General features: G+C 37.9%; 1 protein-coding gene across 1 annotated transcript in view; it reads right to left on the bottom strand.

Moving 5' to 3' along the window:
- Nucleotides 1-20,224, bottom strand: part of LOC117886407 (transcription initiation factor TFIID subunit 4-like) — a 209,123-nt gene that overhangs the window by 46,149 nt on the left and 142,750 nt on the right. Inside the window, 1 exon segment of the mRNA XM_034788161.1 lies at nt 11,965-12,087. Coding sequence (XP_034644052.1) covers nt 11,965-12,087 — 123 coding nt within the window.

Raw genomic sequence — 20,224 nt, 5'->3', positions numbered from 1 at the left:
ATTTCTTGATTAAATTCTTCAATAACCTATTCAAGATTTAGATAGAAAGCAATTCTTAAAGCAGATAAGGGAATGCACTTAGATCGTCACCTTTTGGATTCTTTCAATATTTTAGTTTCAGAAATCATACTCCCTGAGTCAGAGTATACTGCTGAAGAAATTAAGAAGTTGTTATCAAACAAGTGGTCGGAGATACCTTCAGGTTTGCAGAGAGGCACAGGGCATTTCTGTTTGGATGTAAAACTTCAGCTACCAGGTGGGATGGAAATGTGCAGAATGCCATATCTTTGTACAATGATGGAGTGGTGAAGGAAGATAGGGATTAGCCAAGGATGACATTTTTCTTTGTATTTTCTTCTAAAAAGCCATTTTCCCCCTTATTTTAAACTTGTGTTCTTTTAGAATTCTTCCAGTGCTGGCTGTGAACCAGTGAAAATATCTTGTGAAATTAGAAGAATGTAAAAAAGCCTCCTCTCTTCTTACATCCTCTGGAATTATCTGCACAGCTCACAAAAATACTAAGAACAGTACTTACAATTCTTATATAGATGTTCCTTCTGTTATTAAAGTAAGGTAAAAGCTGAATTTAACAAGAACATAAAAGTGAGCTCTGAAAGTTGTGGTTATAACTGGGGCTAATAAGAATTGAAGAGAATTTTTTCTTAGCAAGAGCTCTACCAAAAAGTAAGGACTAATGGCTGTCAACTTTTCCCAAGAAGAAAAAGTTGAGAGAAAGAGCTTCTTACCTCAATCAAGGGAGGCAAAAGCAGTCTTCGGAACCTGCATTTGCTGGTATTTATGAAGAATTGTTAGCAAAGAACCCAGAATTAGTGTTGACTTTTGGAGAGCCAGACATTTGACGTATTTTTTATGTCCATCAGAGCTGCATGTGCATACTGCTTTGTAAAAGCATTCCTTAAAAATCTCTAACTGCAATAGGAAAAAAGTAACAAAGAAGATTAAAATTGAGACGAGCCCAAATCTCTTAAGGGGACAGAAAGCTAGGTGACTTCTTTTATATCTTGGGAAGAAGCATCACAGATTAGTGATAAAGCCTAGGAAAAAAAATCCCCTCTGCTAACACCTATTCTATACGGAAAGCAAGACTGCAGTGCTGCTGTCTTTTTGATCAAGAGAAGAAATCCCACGCCAATGCCTTTTCCCCCTGACAGAATGCTTGTCCTTTTTAATGTTACATGAGAACACCAGCCTGAGTTTCCCTCCCCTCAGAGCTAGTACCACTACCAATGATTAGAGATGTTGGTCTGCCTAGGGGTACTCACATCTTTGGCTGAAGCTGTTTAACCTGTTATGTTCCCTTTACTTTCTACCTCCTTCTTTGGAGAATGGAACTTTGCCTTTTTATGGGTCCTGCACTCGGCTGGTTCTGCTAACTGAGCTTCCTTTAAACTGTTCAGTAAAGGGCCCACTGTAGAGAAGTGCAGCTTCATACAGCATCTCACTGTTATTGTCCTGGCTCTGCAAGAGATTGATACGTTCAGCAAAGCAGGGGAAATACGTCTTATCTGCTGATTTTGGCATGAACAGCCACCGTTTCCATGTGCTATGGATAATGTTTGTGATGTCTTCCACTTTCTCAAATACAGTTGTAGGAAAATATCATGGTTCTATTGGAAGTCATACATTCTCCCCTCCCCAGCAGCACCACTAAAATAGCCCATCCTAGGCTTGAGATCCTGAGCTCCACCCCAAGCCACATCATCTACACAGCTATTTTTAGTATGCTAGCACGAGCACCGCTAGCACGTCTGTCAGCCTGGGCTGGAAGACTCCCTCCCAGATGCAGTGTAGTCATAGTCATAGGAGGCTAAGTCTCAGTTGCTTGGGCTCCGAAGTGACTTAGGGCCTGTCTATACACAGAGATTGCACTGATTTAACTCAAATCATTGAGCTAAACTGGTGCACCTTTGTGTGTGTGGACTCTCTTATATCAGTTTAGCTTGTGCTAAGCTAAATAAACAGCTATAAACCAGGTTGAAACTTATATAAGAATGTCCACACATAGTTGCACCAGTTTAAGTAAAGCGGTATAAAATCACACCTATACTGAAACTAGTACCCTTCTGTGTAGACCAGACCTTAGTTTCTTTTGGATACAAGACACTCCCAAATCACTGAGACACTTATGCAAATGTTACCCTTTGTGTATTGTAAATCTCGTCTCTAAACCTTCTTAAGTCTATTTTTATCTATCAGGCCTTATAGACAAGAAAAGGTCCTTGAAGTTTTCCCCAATTTTTTCTCCTTCTCCAGTTCACTTTTTGACCCTCCGATTCCCCTCTGTTGTCAATATTTTTCTCTATTTTAAAATACATGACAAGGTCGGGGAGTTGTGATTTCCTGTAGTGGCTGATGCCCGTCCCCTCCAACTATACCATCCCTGAAGCAACTGGCTGCAAGCCTGTAACTCCAAGGCAGGCAGTAGTTAAGCAGCTAATAAATAAGGAGGATACCACTAAAGTAAACAATACACTAGCTATAATTAGTTAGCACAGACAAGCTGCTGGTGGTACATGGCTCCCCGAGTCCCCTCAGGCCCTCCCCAGTCCAACTCTACCACAGAATCCTTTTAACCAGCATATTCCTGTTTGACTCCAGGCAAAACAAAAATAAAAAAACATTTTTCCCAGTCACTCACTAGAAGGGACTATGTAACAAAAGGACATCAATATAAAGAAATCACAATTACAATTTTTTAAATTATTTTTAAAGCAAAATAAATAGCTTACAGTAATTTGAAACACAATCTGAATGACAGCCCACACCTACACTCATCAAATAATAATGCTGCTGCCGAGTTCTCATTGACAAATAACATGAGACTTTACTAAAATATGCAATCTATCCATTTTCACCAACAGAAACAGCTTTTACCATTGAGAAAAAATAGAAATGAGGTATTTGCTAAAATAAAATCAATTTTGGCTTTTAGACAAGCAGAAACTCCCTTCACACACAATAGTAAAAGCAAAAAAAATTTACAGGAATATATACACCCTGGTCCTGCAAAAACTTAACATATGTGACTATTTTATTCCCTATGAGTAGTCTTGACTTCAAAGGGACTAATCATAGTGCATAAAGCTAAGTGTGTATACATGTCTTTGGATGATTGAGGCCCAAATGTTTAATTTTTTGCAAATGGGGTAAGACAAGACATTTGTGACAGATTAAAACAGTGGGGAAATGATCGCTGGTCAGATATTTTAGTGTCTAGAGAAGAAAAGGGTTAACAAATGTACATGGACTGTACATATCAATGTACGTAGACTGGGAAGATCCTGATAACACCAAATAGGAACTTCCATTAAAAAAATAAAACTATTAACATTGCAAAGTTAAGCATTCAATCAGAAAATGCCAAAGTAAAAGGCAGACTATGTACAACCTTAACTCTGCCCCCTTGTGCAAACAGCCAAATAATATAGTTCCTTAGACACATATGTAACATTTTATTATTACTTTTCATTCTTGATACTGTCTGCACCACACCTTAAATGTGTGGGGAGTGCGTTGTCTGGCTTTGCCCAGGGAGGGGGAAGAGAGGCAGGGACTCTGCTGCAGAAGCAAAGTGGGTCAGTGTGGTGACACTAACTCATCACTCAGGGACCGGAAGGGCAGGGAGTTGATAATGGGAATAGTCTATTATATTTTGATTGACTTACACTTTTAATTTTTCTCTTATCTAAGATATATATGTAAATAATTCTGGCACCTCCGATGTACAATCCATTCAGCAGGATATTTTTGTTTTCCTTTGGAGATAGATACTCACAAGTGGCTTCACAAAGAAATCACCTTCAGAGCTGTAGTAAGAATTTAAAAAAATCTTTTCTTGATTTACTATCTCTCTTATGAACCATTATACCTAAATTTGTATTTTTCATTTAAACTATTAAACTGTTTTAACAAAGTTTAAATGTCACTTTCTTTAAAACTTTTGTTAAAATTAGTGTGCTCATTGAGCAACAGAAACAAAATTACTCCAAAAAGATTTGCTTAAAACATGAAAGAACACTTGGAACACTTCAGCCCTCAACTTTATCCTTGGCAGATATTGTGAAACCAAGCTCTGAAAAGGCAACGTGTTTACTGACAGAATGGTTAAAAATGTATGGAACCAGTATGGACAAGAGAAACTTCAGAGTTAAATAAAGGTTTGATCAAAATCCTACGACAGTACTAAGATAGTCTTGTTGGACTAAGAATGGCTCAGACTTACTAAGCACTTGAGGACTAATAAGGTAAAGCCCTGCCAGCACCACAAATCGATGACAACAGACCACCTCAGAACAACATCTTTGAAAATTGGGACAGCGCCTGAATCTGGAAGAGATGTTTAACTGCATCCACTAAGTGCTCTCCCAAGCTGTAAGAGAGGAAGACACTGAAAATTAAGGTATGGTCCTGGCAGAAGTGGGCAGGGGATCAAGAAAACAGTGAAAGACATCAGTCTTAGTTTATATGCTCCTGTATTATGATTTCCAAGATCTTAAACAGGGAGCTCTTTTGACCAGAACAAAGCTTCCTATAATGAAGGATCATATTTACTACATGTTGAGTTGTACCACTGAAGCCATGGGCGGCCCAGTTACATATGATGATATTCTTTTTAACACTTCAGGGGATCTTGTATTCCAGCTGTATATTTCTTCAATCCAGACGCTGAATGACTGCAGAAATATACAATGGGTAAGACAGGAACTCTTAAGTGAGATGCTGCCATCTCCAATTTGTTAGTCAAGGTCCCCTCTGCCTTTTCATCAAAAGAATATCATAAGATGACATTCAAATGTAATGAAATGGATAAGAATTTGGAACAGGCCACAATAAAAAGATCCATTTTAGGAGCATCAAGGCAGGCTTCTTGGGAGACTGCAGTTACCTCAGGTAGGTAGATAATATTTTTAAGGGTGAGCTCATTATTCCAATATGTCTTCATTATATTTTAGATAATGGAAAGTCCAAGAGAGTCTTGCATTGAGTTAATAATCCTTGTAAAGGAGATAATCCCCATGCTGAGATTGTGAAAAGAGCCTAAGGGCATTAGGTCATCCAATCGAACTGGATTTTAAACTCCCAGTTTCCTTAAGAACCTTTCAAAATCCCAGTCTCAGAAAATACATTTTTTAGCTAGAAGGAAAAAGTAGATGAGTCCAGCCCACTAGGTCCATTTTAACATCAAAAGAGATGGCCAGGAGAAGGGGAACAAAATCCACCTGATGGTGCTGGCCTAACACTGCCTCTTCTGGAGAAGCATCTATAGGAGAGACCTTGACATGAGGATATAGGCCTAAACCTCTTCTTCCCTGTTAATGTGCAATCCTTTCTGGCACAGAGGAGGACTATAAACACTTTTTCCAAACACACCCAAATATTTTATTACATATATAGCGGTATTAAAAGTATGCCTTGAGAAAAAGATTTGAGCAGCATAGAAAGAAATCCTCAAATGATATGCTTCTGGGTGTTAGGTCAACTCCTTTCTGCAGTCAGCTGGGAACAACTACCATTGCCATCTCCAAGAGAAGCAGCAGCCAAATTTGTCTTGGCCAATAAGGGGAAATTATTAAGATCCCTGAACCTCTGTCAGAGTATTTTGTGTTACACAGCTCAAAGGAATACACACAGTACGCAAACCTGTTCTGCCAGTGAAAAAAGAATGCTTTCACTGGCACAGAGCCACTCTATATTCTTGTATAGCAGGCTGACTTACTTCCTCCTCCTCTTCTTTTTTGTTTTTGCTGTCAACAGAGATACATGCAAAATTATTCTATTGCCTCTTGACTCACTGCCTATATCAGAGGGATATACATAATAATTCAACCAGCTTGCAATGGGCATAGGAAAATATTCCAGATGATTTTAGTCCCAGTGTAGCCTAATTCATTAACAATGCTGCAGTTAAACAGAATAGTCTGTCTAATGTTTCCATTGCCTTTTTATTGCAGAAAGTATCTATGGAAATGCATCAACATACTGATTGTGAATCTTGTTTCATACAGTAAAAATAGGATATTGGTTTTAAAAAAAATCTATTACAGGGGTTAAAATCCAGTTTGGATTTAAACCTGGTAAACAAGAATTCAGCCTGGGAGCCCTTTTTATTATTGTTAATGTGTATATTTTTTAAATGTATTACAGGAATGACAAAAAATGTGAACTTACTAGTTAGGGGAACATCTGGACAGTGTTGTAACAGATATTTGCAGTAGATTTTGTCCACACTGCACAATTTAAAAAAAAAATTATTTAGTGTTTCCCAAACTTGGGACGCCGCTTGTGTAGGGAAAGCCCCTGGCGGGCCGGGCCGGTTTGTTTACCTGCCCCGTCCGCAGGTTTGGCCGATCGCAGCTCCCACTGGTGATCCATGGAGTGAAGAGTGCCTAAGTAGACAGTGATGCAATAGAGCATAAAGACTCCCTCAGCTCAGTTCTCTCAATCCATGGGGTTTACAGCACCAGGTCATAAACATTAATGAAGAAGTTATAATCTTATTATATCAGCCTTCAGAATACTCAAGTTTATCTAGTGTAAAGAATTCTTAGACTCAATTATTTTAAACACTTCTTGCCCATACTTTTAAAAATAAATTTATTTACAAAAATCTAATGATGCAGTAAGGTAAGGGGCTATAAAGAACAAGGTAAAAACTGTTCATTAGACCAGGAAACACAAGGGAACTTGATCTTGCTCTGTTGCAAAATTACTCCCTTCCAAAGAGTAAAATGTATAGCCTACTGCGGCAGAGAGTAGAAATTGCATGGGTTGCATGAAATATGACCTCCTCCTAACAAAAGAGGAAGACTGAGTATCGATGCTAATTCTTTTAAATCTATCAGCAGCCTTAACACCGATCTTGAGATACTATTGACTTATCTGCAGATCTTGTAGGGATGGGTCGTGCTGTTCTTGAGTGGCTTTTTTTGAAAAAATCCAAAGGGTAGTTGTGGACAATTGCTCCTCTGTGACAAGGTTTGTCCCTCCAGATACCACAGGGGGCTATCTTGTCACTCTTCCTATTCAAAGAGTGTAGAAAAGCCTTTGGGGGAATCTGTGAGGAGACATGTTCTGCAATGCATTCAGTATACTGATGAAAAACAGCTTCACTTCGTAATCATGTCTGACGCAGTCAGAGAAGACCAAATTACCCAGTATCTAAATGAAGCTGGGGCTTGGATATGACTTAATCTGGACAAGACAGTGAAAGCTGGTGGAAGGTGGGAGGCATCCAGAAGAGCTTATGTTGGCATCCCTACTACAAGGACTGAGCGTTCCATTTGTAACACGGGTGCATAATTTGGGTGGGTTAGATCCTGGGCTAAATTTATCCTTGCATTACCTCTGAGAGGTAAGGAAGTATTACTAGCCCTATTATACAGATAGAGAACTGAGGCATAGGGAGGATCAAGCAATTTACCTACGGCCCACAGGAGTCTGTGACAGAATTTTTAAATGAACACGGATCTCCTGAGCCCCAGACCAATGCCTTAACTACAAACCCATCCTGCTGCCCGTTTATCACCTTAACATTAGAGTGCTGTAGAGCACTCTATGTGGAGCTGCACTCGGTACCATTTAGAAGCTGAAGGTGGTGCAGAATGTGGTGCCTTGCTTATTAAGAAGGGTTCCATGCCAAGAGCACATTACCCCAAGTGCTCTGGAATTCACCCTGGCTTCCAAGTGGAACTCACTGTATTGCCTTTAATCCTGCAAAGGTCTAACTGGTTTGGGATCTAGTTCCCTGGAAAGATCACTGCATTCCTCATGTCATACTGCTGCAGCTGAGATCAATAGAGGCACTTCAGCTGGAGTCTCCATTACAATGAGAGAGCTGCTGGTAAGGCATTCTCTGGGAGGGGTCCTTGATCTTTTCAACCAATCTGCCATAGCCTAGGTCTTGTGACCTTCAAGGCAAGCTGTAACTACCCATCTATTGTCACCATCTGGGAAGAAGGCTGGAAGGAGTATAAGGAGTCTTTTATATGCAGTTAGAATACTACTTAAACTGACCTAAATCAGCTTTTCTATATATCAAATGTCACCATTTTAAAGTGCAGTCATTTTGGGACCTTCCAGGACTATATGGGAATCGCTATCCCTGGATGACATAAAGATATGCTTTCTAGTCCTGAAGGGAAACAAGGTATTGGACCTCAATCCTGCTACTGATCCCCAGGACTTGATACTGAATATTCTGCAATTCAGTTCAGCAATTTTTTTTTTCTGGTAGAGGATGGAGGTCTGGGGTTAGCTTGCTATGTATTTTTAAGATGGTGGCTCTTCCACTATGTTAGAGGTTCTTTTTCTTTATCTCTGAAATGATTGTCTTCAATAAGTGGTGATTCACTGAACTAGCCCTGAAGCTGCTGTTGAAAGATCAGTATTCAAAAAACATCTGTGCCAGCAAGTACCAGGAGAGGGGCCTTCACATGCTGCTTTCACTTGATATTTAAACAAACGATAATCTCAGATATTTCAAACATATATTTCATACTTACATATTTTGGGACACTAGCTGTCTCTTTTGATGAAGAGCCAAAATGTGTTAATTAATATTACTGCTTAATCTAGACAAATATTTGCACTTAACTTGTGCACTTTCACTCCATGGAATATACAAATTTAGCTACCTGTATAAGGATACTCAGACAGATTTTGAATTATTAGAAGCAACTCTTGCAAATTCATCAGGAATTTAGTGATATTTAGTATTTTTTTTAAAGTCCCAGTTCCTGCAATTACATTAGAATCTCTGCTTTATAAAGAAAATCAAGTTTCTAACCCTCATGGTTCCAGAGAAAAGCTTGAAAACATGAACCATACAGGTTCCAAATGAAAAAAGGCAAAACAGCCCAAAGTCTATTATTATTATTATTAAAATCTTATGATTTTGGGAACACTGACTCATGATTTTTAAACACTTGAGGTTCACAAAACAATAGAAGGGTCCAAAATTCAAAACCCTGCCACAAAAATCCAAGCCCTTCAGTCAAAGTAATGTTAATATTTTGGATCTAATTTCTCAAAACATCATTAGAAATCATCAGATGAACAAATAAAAAGAACCTACTGAAATGATCAAGTTCAATTCTCTGAAAGGCATCATACATTCCCTTTTCCCCCTCCCTCTCCTCTTGAATTAAACTACATTAATATAGTAATAAACAGCCTGAATGTTGGTTTGGGCTATGAGCTGCTACAGAGGAAGTTGCATTTCTACAGGATCACATAAAGGAAAGATGACAAGGAAAGGACTAAACACAAAGTGAGTGAAGCATATAGAGAATGAGAAGATAAAGCAACAGAGAACTACTGTGAGTTAGCCCAGACAGAACTAAAAGGAAATATATTTTCTTTATAAATATAACACAAATTACCCACCAACTCTTGGTTTTATTATCAAACACACCTTTTGATAGCAGGTCAGTTCAACAGTTTTGTTCCTATTTCATAGCCTTATTTAAAATTACACCACTGACATCAACTGAAGTGTGTAGCGGAGTATTTAATCAATTGCTTAAGAAAAAAGAAAACTTACGTTATTACCTATTCTCTCTCACAAACACAACTAACATTTCAAGGAATCATAAGTTTAACTTATTTTAAAATTACATCACAGTGAATTTGCTTAGTATATTGGAAAATATGTTTCGATGGTTCTATTTCTTCATGATAGGTGGCAATATTTCTTTACACAGTTTGTGTAAGCAAAATCCTTTCATCTCAGCAAAGGTGAAATTATCCCAGTATCTGAAATTGCTTTTTCACAATGATACATATTCTAAATATGAATTATCATTTTAACCAGTATTAATTACCAATGTGTTTTCTGGCCCAAGCAGAGAGATGAATCCAAGCAATACTAAATGTCTGTAGTTAGTTCAATTATCACAACTTACTGTAAAATAAAGAGCACTTTCTGCATTACCAGAAGCATCAGATCTTTGCACTAAAGAGTCCTAAATAAATCCTGCTGTTATGCAACATCCATAAAAAATGCTTCCAATGTAAGTACCTTAAAAAACCATGTACACAAATACTGGAAAGAGAGACAAAACTGAAATAGTAACTGACAATTGCATTATGTAGAGGGAGAAATAGCTAACTTTGCAATCAATAAGAATTACATATGTAAATGAACATTCAGATCTTTTCTAAATATGATACTTAACTTCAATAGTAGATTGCATCTTCTCATTGTTTTGAACTTTTAGAAAGTAAAATTTTCAAGTACTGAATGAGGTAACAGCCAAACAACTCATTACAGTCAATGGGATTCCTGTGGCTAAAACGTCACATGATGCTCCTTCTACACTTTCCCTGTTATACTCTTTAATATTACTCATTAAGCACTATGTACAGGATTTAACACCTTCTGTGACTGCAGGCCCACAGTTTGTGATTATGTGGTCACAAAGGCTGCTCCCTATTTCAGTGGATTTCTACACTCTCGGCAGTATCCATTAAGCAACTGACCAATACTAACCCTTTCCATTGGTGAATTCAGATTCTGTCTAGCACATATTCCAACAAACACAACCCACAGGTTCTTCATCAGTCGACAGAAGGTTGGAAGCTAAAAGCTCCTTTGCTGACCACTCAGAAACAGGCCAGTCAAGGACAAAGAGGGTTATGCAGTAATTATTCAGGCTGAAAAATTCCCCTTATTTCAGCTCCAAATGATCAAGTGAAGAAGAAGTAGCAGCCTCTACCCCACCGTATGATTTTTCAACATCAGTGACAGCTGGGGGCTCCCTGACTGCCCTTCTCCATGGCTCAAGGGTATAAAAGACCCATCCTTTAACCGAAGTCTTCATTTTTAAACAGACCTGGTATTGATGGATAATCCCATCCTTCATCCAGATAAGGTTCTTATGGATGTTTCTCCACCTGTATTGTTGTGGTTACTCACACAGTGTATTAAATCCGTTGAATCGGAGAGACGAGAAGAGGAGAGGCAATCATGCACAAAACCAGATAGATTGTTTAGGGTGGGTTTACACTAAAAATACATGTGCGTCAGAGGACATGAAGCTCTGTGGTAGGAATTAAACATGCCTGCTGCTGTGCAGGTGGAGTTGGCAGCCGGAACTTGAGGGAAATCATAGGCAACGAGGGAATGCCTACCAACAAATCTGGTCCTGCATCCAGGCTGAAGTACCCATTGTAATGGATGTATGCTCTTTAGCACAAAGAAGAATTGTTCTTTCATGCACTTCTGTGGAGATACTCTGTCTGAATGCTTCACCAGTGGTTTGAAGCATGTTAAAACATATATGCTGCAACATTCAATGATTTAGCCTGGATCAGTGAGACAGCTGTTCTGTATAGTATACAGTCCTGCCTACACTATAAAAATGGAACTGTGCTTTCACAGTGTGAGGGGGCAGCCATTTTGTAACACAGTTGTAACACAGACTGACCGTTACCAACACGACACACAAGCAACCCACACCTCAAGCAACACCAACTACTTGCTAATGATATTTCTCCCTTACTTGTTCTTTCTTTTCACCTTTCCTGTGTAGGTCACTGGTTGCCTAGCCTGAACCATTAATATTAAAAGCATTCTAAAAACATTTTTAGATAGAGGCTTAAGTCCTTCTGGTTTAATTCTTAATTATTGTCAAAGAAAAATTATATATTGAAAGATGATTCTTGAAAGTTTAAGATAATGGAGATCTCATTTTAGACTAAATTTATTCCACATTATCGTCTCTGGATTTTGGGTGGTAAATCAAAGAATCTGGACTCTATTTTTTTCTGATTCAATATTTTTGTATCATCTTTGCCACATTACATAATCCACTAAGAATACCAACTCTCAGAATCTGTAGTTATGATTTGTACTCAGGAGTATTCCACAGTAATTACTAGTGTGTTTCCAAAATCATTGATTTTCACAATACATTTAATAGTTTTTGTTGTTGGTTCTTTTACCTCTCCTCCTATGGTAAGTAAGCCAGCTGAATCAAGCTTCCGTTTCTTCCGTGGACCAATAGCTGCCAATGCAGTTAGGTTGGCATCCCTCTGCCTCATCTGTGCTAGTTCTTGTTGCTGCATCTATTACATGGAAAAAATATATAATTTTAAATTTCACTCACATATCAAATGTTACTCTCAGGCCTGATCATGCAAAGTGGTGAAAGTTGAGAGTGCCCAAATGTCTCACGGGATCATGCTGTATATGGCTATGCCAGATCTTAACAACTCAAACATGCAATGTCAGGGTAAGATTTTCAAAAGTATCACAGTGGCTTAGGTGCACAATGGTTTCCATGGGATTTGTTCTCCAAATCACTGAGCTTCCTTTGAAAATCCCACCCTTAAACATTGGAATTTATTTCATTGGCAAGTAGTATGTACTATACATCTCCAGGCTATGACTTCTATGAAGACTCTAAGTACAAATAAAAAGCCAAAATAGTACAATAATTCAAACATTTCCTTTCATTTCAAAATCTGAAGTTTATTTTGACCATTTCACCTACACTTAATATTCATTTTCAGAAAGTACTCAAAAATCCCTATATCTGAACATTAGTAAAAAAAATTTCTGGCAACATGGTAATGAAAAGTTGAATTTCCAATTACTGTAAGGGATTAGGGTTTAGTTAACACCAGATTTAGTCACAGAATGGAGCAAGGAAAGCAACATATTTGATCTACAAGTTAGATACTATTTGTTGCAAAAAGAGGAAGAACAGAAAATAGGAAAAAATATGATAGCCTTCTGCTGAAAAGGTCAGTTTGTTTTACTCATCACACATTCTACAATCCCTTTAGAAAGAGTTAATGAGCACAAACATTTTCCACAGATAAGTGCACAAAAAGCGTAGTGTTAACATTGTACAAAAGCAATTAAAATCATGGTTAGGTAATGTAGCACATACATTTTAATTAGACACAATCATTCAAGTCTCAGCATTACTTTCACATTTATTTATTTTTTGCAATGATTTGGTTTGTTCAGAAGAGGTTTTTGCTTTCTAATCTCTCACTGATTTAACTGCTCCACCTCCATAGAAGATCATAAGACACTGTTTCAAGTGCTTCAATGGTGGCTTGAGGTTTGACAGGTTGTACTGGGACAAGCACACCTCCTCAGTGACAGAAAACATGAATTGGCAGGAGTGCTTAGAAATGACTCAGTAATTATTTAACTGCAAATTGCACAGACAATGAAAGATCTGAATTTGCTGATCACTGCTGAGTGATCAGGTGCTTAAATAAACAAACAGAACATGCTGTGTGTTTTCTCATTCACTTTCTGTTTAAAAAAGCAGAAATGTATGAAATGTCTTATTTCCTGCATCATTTTGGATTTTATATTACTTCTTTTTGCAATTTATTCTAACTAGATTAATTGCATATGTTAACCTTCTTTGGCAAAGAAAGAGAGTGCTTAAAGTGTAGTATATTTAACGTTTTAAATCTGGCTATTCTTTGACATCTCCTCCTACTGTGAATTTAAGTTCTATTGTTTATTTTGCAACTTAAAGTTTGCATGATAATTTCAACACAAAAATTAAGCACATCCATACAACTCAATCATCTATAAGATAAAATAATTAAATACCAAAGTGAAACATGGGCATAATGTCTCTATGGTAGTGCAAAGGTCTATATGTACTTCCCTTTGCCAACTCATATTAGGTTTTTAGCTCAAATATCTTTGGCTGTCTTCCAGATTAAATGCCAGTAAGACAGACCTGCCCGCTTACCCTTTCAAGGTAGATAGGAACAGTGGTGAGCTCTAATCATTTACAAAGGTCATGATTGGAAGCTAGCCCGTAAGCAGTCATTTAAAATTCGATTGATCCCTATTTGTAGTCAAGGAAAGAAAATGGACATTTCAGCTGTATTGTAATTATGAGGCTTCGAGGCAACTGTAAATAGATGTGCAAATCTAGATACTGGCAAATACCTTAGAGAAGAAATTATTACTATAGTATAACACATAGCCAGGAAAGGTTGAAGATAAAACTGCATATAAAAAAGATCAATCATCTTTTTGCTAATTTGCCATGCTCACCAGCCTATAAGGGTTATCACAATTATCAGAAGTCTGCTGAATATTTAAGTTAGGGCCAACTGGCTTAGCATGATCTCAGACAAACATGTAAAGCAGAGGGCTAACCCAGAATGTGAAATTTTGAACTGGAGAAGAGTTTTAATTTTATGGGAGATTACAGTCAGAAATGCCATATGAAAGGCAACTGACGTAATACAAAAGATATTATTCAAATACATCATTCAAAGTTGGAATTCCTAGACCAACTGCACCTCAGTCCCTTCTTAGGCATATGTACTATTTTGTATTACTGTACACAGTGTTAGCTTGAACGTTTAATATACGCACATAATATGACTGAATAAGTGTTCTCAGAATCAGAATTCAGAATTCCTTGACTTTTGTACATGCACATTCTGAACCATAAACATGACACTGCTGTAGATTTTGCATAGTGGGGAAAATGCTTCCTTACCTCCAAGTCTGCCCCGGAGCTGTTTCACAGAGCAAACCTGGGCAGATTTGGGAGCCTGCAAAGTGGATCAGCATCCATTTATTCCTTAGTTTCTTTGTCCTTTCATTTGTATTGTATTGTGTCCCTAGCCTCTGTTTGCCAGAAGCTGGGAATAAGCGACAGGGGATGGATCACTTGATGATTACCTGTTCTGTTCATTCCCTCTGGGGCACCTAACATTGGCCACTGTCGGAAGGCAGGATACTGGGATAGATGGACCTTTGGTCTGACCCAGTATGGCCGTTCTTATGTATTTTTTAAAATGAAAAGAACTATAGCTGACCGCTTGATACCATAGAGCAATGTGCCTAGTGTGTTTATTTTAATTACCACAATATTGACTGTTCAAATAAACACACAGAGCATGTGCAGTTGACTATAATACAAGACAAAAGTGTGGTCCAGTGATACGATACCAGACTGAGAGTCAAAGGACATGGGTTCTATTACACAGACCTGTTCTGTGACCATGGGCAAGTTACTTCACCTCTCTGTGCCTGTTTCCCCTCCCATCCTTTGTCTATGTTGTGTACTGTAGACTATAGGCTTTGCAGCCAGGGATTGTCTCTTACTATGTGCCTTATTCATACTGCCTAGTATAATGGGGCCCTGATCTCTGTTGAGATCTCTAGACATTACTACAATATAAACAAACAAACAAACAAATAGTTAGTACATTTCCAAATGTGAAACTCCAGATACATACACAATACAGTTTGTGAACATCTGGCTCATCAGTTCACACCTTAGTATCCCGTAGAAGAAAATTGCATCCCACATATAACTTTATTACTTTTGTATGCAACCACTTCAAATATGTTCAAGACATTTGTCATCAGTAAGATGCACAAGTTAAAATTTTAAAAATAAGCTGTTTAGTTTAAAAAGTGCTGACCTATGTGAAACTGATGCTGTATGACTCAAAACTCTCAAAAATCTTTAAAAAGTCACCTTTGGATGTAATATGAGAAAATAAAAGTCAAAGGGGATCATTTAAAAGTTTACATTTTCTGAAAATAGGGGCTCAGTAAAATTACATTCTCAACAGTATCTACAAAGTCACTATCAGGACATCATGATTACCAGAATAAGTCTTAATCCTGCAAATGTGATTAGCTTTACAAACTAGTCCTCCCACTGAAGTCAACAGAATCCTTTACAATGTGTAAAGTTAAGCTCAGGGATCTCTGCAGGATCAGGGCCTTTGGTGTCATCTTTGTGAAATTTCAGGAAATACTTTATAGTAGAGTAAACCAGCTCATCATATATATTTTTACACTTTTCCACATTATATGGATATTTAATATTAAAGACCAGAGTTTCATTTTCACCGACTTTTACATCTAAATTTATATTAGAAACCCAAGCTAGATTATTCCCTTTGGAATGTGAAAGCTGCTATTAATTTCTTCCCCCATTCCATCAATCCCTCACCTCCTTTTCATTTACGCCACCCCTCCCCTTCCCATCCTTTTAGCCCTCCTGCGCCACTCACAATTCTCCCTTCCTGCCTCACATTATCTGTCTCTATCAGTCTCTCCCCTCGCTCCCTAGCCTTTTTTCTTCACCCCCAATCTTCCCAACACAAACATTCCCTCATTTAATAAAGGTATCGCTTTATTAAATACAACATGCAACATCAACTAACAGGATACAACAGCTTGACTATAGTAATGCATTCTTTTTGTAGATCACTTTCATATTGCATTTCGTATTCAATATTACTCTAACTAGCCCTCTGACAATTAATATACTGTACAACTGAAAAATAAGTCTAAGTCTTTAGAAGGAGGACACTGGCTCTTTTGAAATGACAGTAATCAAACAAGTAAATTTTTGATAATCAAGATATATATATTTAGAACATAAACAAACATGCCAATCTATACTATACAAGAAAAAAAGCTTGTTCCCATAAAGCTGTCTTTCAACATTTATAAATTCATAAATCCAGTTCATTTTATAGCTTTTTAAAAGCATTTATCATTAATAGCGTCTTAAAAGTTTAAAAATAAAACATCTTTTTATGAACCTTTTACCCTTTTCTGTCTGGCCAAGACTAATTTTTAGTGTGCTCTGAATGCAGCTGAAATTTACTTGGCTTTGTTGTTGTTGTTATTTAATAACAACTTTAACATATAGAAGTCCTTTCTCACATAAAAGCATCTTTCTAGCATTGCTGGATGAAAACAGCACTGAGGACATTTCTCATTACTTAACTACTGCAAAGCCAGCAGTGAGAGTACAAAACATCATTTTGTTTTCCTCACACAACTGTTCATTATATTATTTTTAGTTTCTCAACAAAGAAGTGGCAGATTACAAATACACCATATTTAATATCAATCCCAACTCCGCCCACCACATTACTATAATTGTGAGAAAAGCTGTAATTTTGGCACATGGCATAAGCAAGCTGATAGTGCGTCTACTTGAAATGTCAATGTTACCACTGCTTACTAATTATTTTCAAAACACAGGAATGTGTGTCATGGTTATTCATGTTGTGTTTTGGAAATAATTTTAGAACAGGAATTTTAATTCTCTTCTGTGCAACAACAGATAATTTGGTGGTGATAGTTATAGAAATACCAATAAACAATTCAATTTTAAAGTAAATGTATGCCTTACATTTTTATTTTTTCTTATATTTTGCCATTTCTTCTACTGGCACATCACATAGCAATAAGAAACGTCCTGTTAGGGAGATGAGAATGGGTTCGTTTGCAAGACTTTTTTTCAAGAACCAAAAACTAATGTTACAACATCCATATATGAAATTGTATATTACATATTGAGAAAATACAATGGCCTAAGATTACTCTCCAGTGTAACTCTACTGATTTGTACTAGATATGAATTTGGCCTGATGTGGCATTCACATGACTGTCGGACCCTTTGCAAGTGAAGACTACAGATTTGAATCCAAACACTTTTTCTAATTCTGAAAATTAAATAGCATGACTGCTGCTAGAATTCCTATTGCAGACAGATGGTTTTTCCTCTTGAGAGAATGGGAAAGCAAATATCCCAGGAGTGGAAACCAACAGATTTCAGGTCTTCTGGGATCTGTTGAGGTTAACTATGCAAACATACTAGTGAGTTTCACCTACTGAATTCCAGAGCTTGTTAAAAGACAGATGTGAGTTAGAAGCTTCCACCAAAATTAGCCAGGAAATTATATTTCAACGTATCTCATTTTAATGTATAACTATGATATCTCAGCAATATTTTATGATACACATAACAAGATGGACTTTTATTCTGTTAATAAACGTACTGAATAAAAATAAAATTAACAAGCCAATACTGGAAGTATTTGTTGAAAATAAATCCTTGTTTTTAAAGGGGTTACCCACCTGATCTCACATTTGATGCACGCAAATCACTGCAGTCAGGTAGCTAGATGCCTCCATACCGTGACTAGCACCCACAATTATTTCCTCTTAAAAATTAGTATCATTTAGTTAAATGAACGCACATTCTAGATCATAGGCAACTTTCAAAATACAGCTATTATTTTGAGTTAGCACCTAAACTCCATGAGCAAAGTTCATATTTTGGAACATGGTGCGTATGTGTTTCTGCACCAATACACACTGATAGGTAGAACAATCTAATAACAAATGTAGATGTGTGGCTGAATACTCATTCATTTGGTTCTGATTATTATAAATTCCTAGTCATTATAGGTATATTCTTTCATACACTGGTCCAAATCCTGGTCTTGGCACATCCACACTTCAGCCACTGAGGTCTAAGAAGATCCCAAGAGAGAGCTCCATCAGGATTGCCAATATAGTATTATCTTGTCATCAAATCCCACCACTACCCAGGATGGGGATGAACTCCATAATGCTGATTCCTACTAGTAGCAGTAGAACTAAAGGTTTATATTATGATAGCACCCAAAGGCTCCATTATAATTTGGGACCCCACTGTGCTGGATGGGATACAAACACAGAAAAGAGACAATTCCTGACTTGTAGGGTTTACAATCTAAAGATACAAAACAGTTGAAGGGTAGGGAATGGGGCTATAATACACAAGCAAATTAATATGGGGAAGAATTGGTCCCAGGTTTATTAGTTACATGTATTGCAGGCATTTGCTTTTTTCTTTTTTTTTTAAACTGGAGGTAGAAATGGGGAGGAAGGGATCAGGAGAAGGACAAGATAGAGGAATAGTTAGTTTGTCATTTGTCTTAGCCATAATCAGAAGGCAGAGATTTGTATACCTTGTGGAATCACATTGTGGAGGGATTTGAAGGGAGATAAGGTAGTGGCTGGGGAATTATTGGAGTGTGTTTATTGTGCATTAGGGACAGCACGGGAGAAAGAGCAGCAGTATTAACAGGAGAAGCTGACTGTTGAGTAAGTAAAGGCTGGCAGAGTTAAGGTGGGAGTTGATGTCTCAGTAGGTTAGTAGGTCAATGAGGCTGGTTGGGGCTAAGTTATGAAGAACATTAAAGGTAAAGACTGTATCTGATACAGACACAAAGATGGGGCCAGGGGAGAGACTGTGAAGGGATGGATGTAGCCAGAGTGACAGAGGCAAGAAGATGATTTTAGCAACATCATCAATTTAAATACACTTGAGGACAGCAAAGTTGCAGTTGTCAAAACCAGAAAAGAGGAGATTTCAGTAGTCAAGACACAAAATGTTGAGGGCTTGGACAAGAGTTTTGGCTGTGTAGACAGACAGGAAAGGCCAGATTTTAGAGATGTGTGTAAAATTAGTTGCAAAGAGTTAGAAGCTGCCTGAACAGAGTCCAATGAGAGGCAAGAGTCAAAAAATAACACCTAGGTTACAAGTTAGAGTGATTGGAAGGATGGTTGTATTGTCCACAGTGATACAGAAATGAGGGGGGACGAAGGGCAGAGCTTGGGGAACTAGATAAAAAGCTCAGTTTTGGCCATATTAAATTTAAGATGTCATTGGACTTAAAAAGATGTCAGAGGGACAGATTGAGATAACAGATTGGATAAAAGGAGATAACTCATTAGTTGAGGTAGATTTTTGAGACATCAGCATAGAGACAATAATAAAAGCCATGCTTGTGGAAAAGAATACCTAGATACAGAATGCAAATGGAAAAGAGAAGGTGGTCAAGTATGAAGCCTTGAAGGACAACCCCAGAAAAGGGGCGAGGGGAGGATGATGATCCAGCAAATAAGACACTGAAAGAGCACTCAGGGAAGCAGGAGGAGACAATGAATGAACTGAACCACGAAAGCCAACGGAGGACAAAATTTCAGGAAGAAGAGAGAGGCTGATGGTGTTTAAAGCAGTGGAGAGGTCAATGAGGATGGCCTTAAGATCTGGCCAGGAAGAGGTCATTACACAGTGTATCAAGAGCAGTAGTAGTGGAGTGTGTGACACTTGGAGGTATACCCAGTGTTGTGAGGCACTTATCACCTGCCCTTAGTGTGAGAGAGTCTCATCTGTGCTGCCTATGGATCAGTTTCCTGAATCCACCAGCCTCTGGCAACACGAGCACTTCCAAGCCTTAACAGTTCTTCTAAAGATTAGAAACAGGCACACTCCAATCCCTGAGTCCTCCGAGCATCCCCTCTGGAGCGTTCAGCCCTGTCCCACTGAACATTTACAAAACTCTCCGATTCACTGCTCCCAAAGGAACCGTACACCGTATCTTGCAAGATTCAACTCAG

Source organism: Trachemys scripta, chromosome 13, assembly GCF_013100865.1.
Source record: "Trachemys scripta elegans isolate TJP31775 chromosome 13, CAS_Tse_1.0, whole genome shotgun sequence".
NCBI classification, from domain to species: Eukaryota; Metazoa; Chordata; order Testudines; family Emydidae; genus Trachemys; species Trachemys scripta.
The sequence above is the reverse complement of the archived record's forward strand: the minus strand, read 5'-3'. Positions and strand labels throughout refer to the sequence as shown.